Raw genomic sequence first — 6,682 nt, forward strand, 5'->3', positions numbered from 1 at the left:
TGTTTTTTTTATTTAACTTTGATGCTTCTTTTAAATATGATCCTATTAGTTAAACATAAAATCAGGCAATTGCAGGAATTGGCGGTGCATGAACGCACTAGGCATCTATTTTAGCTCTTACATTTTCCGGCCTTTTTCGCACTAATTGCCCTCTCCCCAAAATGGTCAATAAACTGGAGGGGACTTTCTATGACTTTTTGTCCTATGAAAAGAGTGCTTCGTATTCTCGAGTGACACTTTTCAAGCCGTTAGTAAATCGGAAACATTTGAATTGGTGAAACCACGGGAACCAAATGCGCGGGTGACGATGGCGATGTTGCCCCATCATCGCGCTGTTGCTATCATCAGCTCGGCTCCATGAAAAACAGCTGTTCGGGCTTTCCACCTGATATTGCGACAGGTGTCCAAAGAGTAAACATTGGCTGAACTTTGCAGCGGGCGGACGGAAAATGCGGCCTCTCCAGGTGAGTGCTATAACGCCGAGGAGCGTTATCGGTCCCGAGAATACAAATATTTTGAATGCTTTAGCGTGTGCAGCAGCTGCTGAGCTTGGGAAGACGGATTCGAGGCAAAAGAGCACTTCATGGCCAACGGGAAGCGAGTGTCCAGAAGAGCGGTCTTCCCGTATTGCGATTTAGTCTTCTGGCAGCCGGCGCAGGCGGTCTGGCCTACGATGGGATAGTGAATGACTTCACCTACTGTGGCGCCTCCGTGCGGTTTGTACGGTCCTTGAAAACAGCCGGATTGATAGCCGCCGACTATCTCCGGCTGGACGATGACGATCCGGAATACGAAAAGAAGGTGAAGCTGCTCCACAAGAAGAGCGCCGAACGACTACTGGAGACGTGCCTGCTCAACGGCGGCCTGTACATAAAGGTGGGCCAAGGATTCGCTGCCATTAATCACATTCTGCCCGTGGAATACACCAGCACGCTGTCCCTGCTGCAGGATAGCTGCCTGCCAACCACCCAGGCGGATGTCCAGAAGGTCTTTCGCAAGGATTTTGGCCAGTTGCCCGAGGAGATATACCAGGAGTTCGACTATCAGCCCGTGGCGGCCGCAAGCTTGGCGCAGGTTTTCAAAGCCAAGTTGCCCAGCGGCGAGCAGGTGGCCGTCAAGGTGCAGTACAACGATCTGCAGAAGCGATTCATCAGCGATCTAGGCACCATCATCTTCCTGCAGGACATTGTCGAGTTCTTCTTCAAGGACTACAACTTTGGCTGGATCTTGAATGACCTGCGTAAGAACCTGGTACTGGAGTTGAACTTTTTGCAAGAGGGACAAAATGCCGAACGCTGCGCCAAGGACATGAAAAAGTTTAACTATATCCACGTTCCCAAGGTCCATTGGTCGCATACTAAAACTGTGAGTTTTTTCTAATATTCGTTTAGATTTGATTAGAAATCAGGTTGAATGCTTAAATGAACAATCGTTTTTCCCAGCGCGTGCTCACTCTTGAGTGGATGGATGGATGTAAGATCAGCGATCTTAAGACGATTGAAAAAGAAAAACTCAGCCTAAAGGACATCGATGTGAAGCTCTTTGAGGCATTTGCAGAACAGATTTTTTACACTGGCTTCGTGCACGCCGATCCCCATCCAGGAAATAGTGAGTTAACTTATGAAGCTTATCCTAATAATGTTTTAATTAAAATTTCCCGCCCGATATCTAAAGTTTTTGTGCGAAGAAATAGAAAAAACGGCCGTGCGGACATCATCTTGCTAGATCATGGCCTTTACGAAGAACTGCCTGAAAATGTGCGAGGTCCACTTTGCGAATTCTGGGAGGCCACCGTTCTACGGGACGAGAATAAGATGCAGGCGGCCGCCGAGAGGATCGGCATCGGCGACTACATGCGCTTTGCCGAAGTGCTCTTCCAGCAGCCCATCCGGAATCGAGGTGGGCGCATACGGGGCAAACTAACGCAGGAGGACATCGACCACATGCAGGAGATAGCCAGGAACAACTTCGAGCATATCATGGGCACCCTGAAGGAGATGCCCAGGAGCATGCTGTTCGTGGTGAGTGTTGTAGCATTCCATACACGTGGTATTAGCTGAGATACATATTCGCCCATTAAACTAGGTGCGTAATCTGAACACAGTGCGTGCAATTAGTCATCAGCATGGAGATGTGGTGAATCGTCCTCGGGTCATGGCGCGATATGCCCAGAAGTGCCTTTATATGCAGCACAATAGGAGGTCCCCCGTGCAATATATCCATTGGCTGAGTCGGCGCATCTTCTTCGAGTACTGTCTGTTTCTGTCGGCCTTCAAGCTGTATCTGCTCGACTGGTACTTCAACATCCTGTACCTAGTGGGTCGGGCTCCTGCCTCTGCGAGAACCGTGATGCGAGAGATAATGCAGCCTCCGGAGCCGGGTGTGTTGAAATAAGTGCACTAACCGTTTGCTTTATGCCTACATCATAAGTTCAAAATGTACTTTTTCAAATGTTGTATACATATTTTTATTCCACTAACTTGTTCTCAGAAATATTTAACCTTGTGTTCAACTCGAAAAGCCCTTCGAACCATGACAATATGAATGCAGTTGTTATATAATAGAGAATGAGTTGGGGAGTATATGTAGTTTTATAGTGTGATGAGCGAAGTATTTATGCCTTTTTGATGCTTTACTTTTAATTGCCCATTAAGGTGCAGGATTTCTGAATAAATTTTCTAAGCACTTGTAATGACTGCCAGACAACAGAGAGTTTACTGACAGGCGGGGAGAATACCCTTCAACAATTTGGCTAAACCTGATCACTACGGACTCACCGGGGCATTTTCGATTTACCAAGCCAAGAAAATGCGGCATTCACCTGTGTTAAGCCGAGGTGTGCATGCCAGTTTGGTACTTTAATAAAATTGACGCTGACTTGCCCAAGGTTATAACCAGCCAGACAGCCAATCAGCCAGTTATTGGGCCACTTTCACTTCCATTTAGGCCCTCCCAAAAATTCAACAAATCAATCGGGTGGCCTGCCCGAAACACGAGTGCTGTCTAAATTTAAAATGCCTGAGCCTGGGACTGCGGTGGGTCCTGGAATGTCTTCTCGGTGTATCATTGGAGTATTAACACCCAGTAATGCACTCACACACAGAACGGCATCGGTACAGGTGTGCCTTTGCCTCGGAATAGGCACAAATGGGCGTCAACTACATATTTCCGGTTGTGTGGAACGCCCTGACAGGCTGCAACATGCCAGATTCAAGCTGAATATAACCTCCACCTATGGCCAAGCACATGTCCTATGTCCCATGTCCCATGTCTCCGTCATCGTCTGCGTCTCCATTGCTTCCCGCCGTAACACTTTCACTTTATTGTGCCACATACATCGAGTTTCGTGTGCCGCACACAGAACTAAATTCAATTCAATTTCATTTAAAGTTACTTTCGCTGACTGACAGACAGCAAACGACCCTCTCAGCCTAAGCCTAAAACCCATCACAGTGGGCCACAAAACGACTGGAAGCATTCTAAATTTTGGAAAACCTTTTATTCACGGTGCAAAAATACTTTTGTTTCCTTAGTTCTGCGCTGAACTGGAAATGGTATTTGCTGCTTAGCAACTACTCGTATAAATGAAATGAAATCCCACTGTAGCCAACTGCCACCTGACTGGCTTCTGTTTAGTTGCGCATACGCCCCGTGCGCCCACGGCTAAATATGAAATTAAAAATCCATGCTGAAGTGTGAAATGCCTAGGAGCTGTCTGCCAGAGCCTCCACCTCCGAGGCTCGACTTGGAGCCCGGAACGGTGCTCGACGAGAAATCATTCGCCGACGAGTCGCAGAGTGGAGCAAAGGTCTCTAGCGGAAACGGAAATCAGCAGCTAATTAGAGAAAACGAAAATGAACAAAGAGTTCATCACGCAGGGCGGCACGCCCATTACCGCCGAATTGGCCACGGTAATTAGCAGTCCATCCGGACTTGTACGCAATTTGATTCTGCACTTTTTGTGCCATCGTTTAGGATCTGCGCAATTTGGTTTTCGGTACCGCAGCCATTCCCATGAGAGCCGAATGGCTACAGACCTCCTTTGTGTTTGGTGCTCCCAAAGAGGAACTGGCCTATGGCCTGCGTTCGCCACGGAACGCCACCCGTGGTCTGTTGTCCGTCGTCCAGGGATTCGTCTTGAAGTATCTGCTCTTTGCGCGGAAGACTAGTCGCGTGGCTTCGCTTACCGAGTGCGTTTCCATTTCCGTTTCCGGTTTTTGAGCTGCTTTTGCAGAGTGCTTGTGTGTGCTTTTGATTTCAGCCCGCTCCTGGCCACCGCCGATATGCAGAGGGAGGCCTTGTTCTGTGCCCTCTTGGAGATCCTGCGCACCATCTCGGACAAGGGCAAGGTCACCATGGTGCTGCCATCGGAGGACGAGGTGTTCGTGGACCACAGCGCCTGCTATTTCCATGATTCCGTCACCGAGAAGGTACGTGCCACAATTGCATAATTTAGCGTTATTGATCTAATAGAGCCAATACGTGCTAAAAACTTTAAAAGACAATATGACTTATGACTATTACTCAAAATGATTACCGAATTGAAATACACCTTTAAATAGATTTTCAAGAACAGCTCGATTTTTAAATCCAACAAGGGCTAATCTTATGTATATGCTAACCATTAATATGACAAATGTATTCAGAATATGCAAAGACGTTATTTAAATTACAAAATCCAAATAAATTTATCCTTTGCAGCTCTATGTTTTCACGCTGTCACCCAACGACGAGTTGGAATACTTTTTGAAGCGAAATTTCAAATACGTAAGACCCACAAAGTTACCTATTTACTTGCCCAGCCATTTGCTCAAACAGTTTGCACTTAATCCGCCTAAAAGTTTACAGAAGAGGAGACCCCAGGCACCCTGCTGTTTCTATATAGCGCCGTACTCACGCGATCCATGGGAAAGTAAGATTGAGCCCAAGTGTCTGTACATGCAAATGCCATTCTCTGCTCCAGAGACCTTTTATAATACCATTAATTGTACCCCTCGGCGGTGAATACTTTCGAATGTTTTGCAGAGTTCGTACGGACCTGGACTCCGCCAAATCCTCGCCCCTGACGTCCAGCAATCACGAGGAGGGATCCCTGATGATTGTCACCCTGCTGCTGACGGGACGTGCCACGCCCTATATACATAATGGTGTTGTGAATGTGGGCGACGAGAGTAGCTATGTGCGTACCGGATTTTTGGCGATTTTCAACTTTCTGAGTTCCCTGGACTCCAATGGGTATACTTTGGTTCTTCCAGGCGGTTCCGCAATACGGCGTCCTTAAACGATGCATGATTGGTCTTCTGCTCTGGGACATCGAGTCAGCTAGTGTAAGTGGATTTTTTAAACTGATTAATAAGATAAGATCTCATAAAGATATCATTACAATTTACATACCTGGTGACCAAACTCAAAGTTTTGCTTCTAACAGTCTATTAAATATGACCGTGTTAAATCTACATTTTAAGATTGTAAATATCGTTATATATTGAATATTAGGCTGCGGTAAATCAGTCCCGGCAGCCGGGCTCCCGACTGAAGACGCCCAACTATCCCATCTGGATAACCAGCTGCACGGGTCACTTTGGCGTGATCTTCAACAAGAACCCGGATCTGTTGCGCAACTACCATGCGGAGTCGCGTTTCGATGTGAACTACTACAGCTGCTCCGGTCACCAGATCCTGATGACCATCGACAATCGCACGTACAACGAGCAGGCATTGGTCATGTTGGAGCGGCAACCAATCACGCCGGAGAGTACCTCGATGTCCGGAAAGGAGGATGGCGGTGGCGCATCGTCGCCAACGACCGTTTCCGGCGGAGGAGGTGCTGCTGCCGGCGGCGGTGTGGGTGGCGCTAGCGGCGGTGTTGGTGGTGCTGCTAGTGGCGCTAGCGGTGGTAACGATGTGGTCGCCAAGGAGGAGTCGACGCTCAACACGCCGTTGCAGCGTCTGATTCGTACCAAGTGGGAAGAGGCAACTATAAGCTTTCACGTGCAGCCATCGATGTTGAGTTATCTTTTTAGTACCACGCAGTAGAATGCAGGCTCCAATTTGCTTTAGGAACTCCTTTGCTAAAGTCAGAACGATTCACATTCAAGCGCAAGAGATATCATCAAAGTTATTAGTGGGCTTGCAAAATATTCTTTCTTATCTACGGTTTCAAGTCAGTTGATTTTATTTATTAATTTTCAAAAGTAGAAAGTCTATAAGACTGCCTATAAGATTGCCAATTAAATTTTAAAGTGAAAAATTAAATTCAGATTAGTTATTAAAGAACTTTTATTAGCTCAGCTATTAAAAGTAAAGAAATGTTTTGAAAAGGGCATTCGTTTAATTATTTAAATTTGCTACATATTATTGTTTAATTCAGTCATTTTATTGATCACCAAGCATGTAAGCTTGTCATGTTGTCTCTTGGTCTATGATATAAATCGACTTTCTTGGCGAATGACCAATGCTCAAATGAATTTAAACTGCTCGACATATTCTCTTTTGGATATGAACGGTTTTCATTCGCAAACCAAACAAGTAAGTTCCAAAAACAAGTAGCGAAAAAAAAGAAAGTTAATAATGTAACGAGAAAATGAAGTTTTAATAATTTGATTAATACTTTTTAATATCTATAAAATCTTTTCGCATAGTACTAATTTTACAAGATAAATCAAATGCAAAATATCTATTA

At 45.9% G+C, this 6,682-nt stretch overlaps 2 protein-coding genes across 2 annotated transcripts; both read left to right on the forward strand.

Annotated features, from left to right (window-relative positions):
- The first annotated feature begins 207 nt into the window (after nt 1-207).
- Nucleotides 208-2,692, forward strand: LOC6543810 (uncharacterized aarF domain-containing protein kinase 5). The gene is made up of 5 exons (XM_001972323.3): nt 208-464; nt 529-1,365; nt 1,443-1,608; nt 1,675-2,021; nt 2,086-2,692. Exons 1-5 carry the CDS (start codon nt 450-452, stop codon nt 2,392-2,394), a joined length of 1,674 nt encoding a protein of 557 aa, XP_001972359.1. The 5' UTR covers nt 208-449; the 3' UTR covers nt 2,395-2,692.
- A 1,142-nt stretch (nt 2,693-3,834) lies between these two features.
- LOC6543811 (inactive ubiquitin carboxyl-terminal hydrolase MINDY-4B) lies at nt 3,835-6,573 on the forward strand. Its single transcript, XM_001972324.3, has 8 exons — nt 3,835-3,911; nt 3,976-4,190; nt 4,262-4,430; nt 4,702-4,767; nt 4,842-4,912; nt 5,026-5,179; nt 5,256-5,327; nt 5,497-6,573. Exons 1-8 carry the CDS (start codon nt 3,855-3,857, stop codon nt 6,034-6,036), a joined length of 1,344 nt encoding a protein of 447 aa, XP_001972360.1. The 5' UTR covers nt 3,835-3,854; the 3' UTR covers nt 6,037-6,573.
- The last annotated feature ends 109 nt before the right edge of the window (nt 6,574-6,682 follow it).

This window comes from Drosophila erecta, unplaced genomic scaffold, assembly GCF_003286155.1.
Source record: "Drosophila erecta strain 14021-0224.00,06,07 unplaced genomic scaffold, DereRS2 tig00000021-arrow-pilon, whole genome shotgun sequence".
NCBI lineage: Eukaryota > Metazoa > Arthropoda > Insecta > Diptera > Drosophilidae > Drosophila > Drosophila erecta.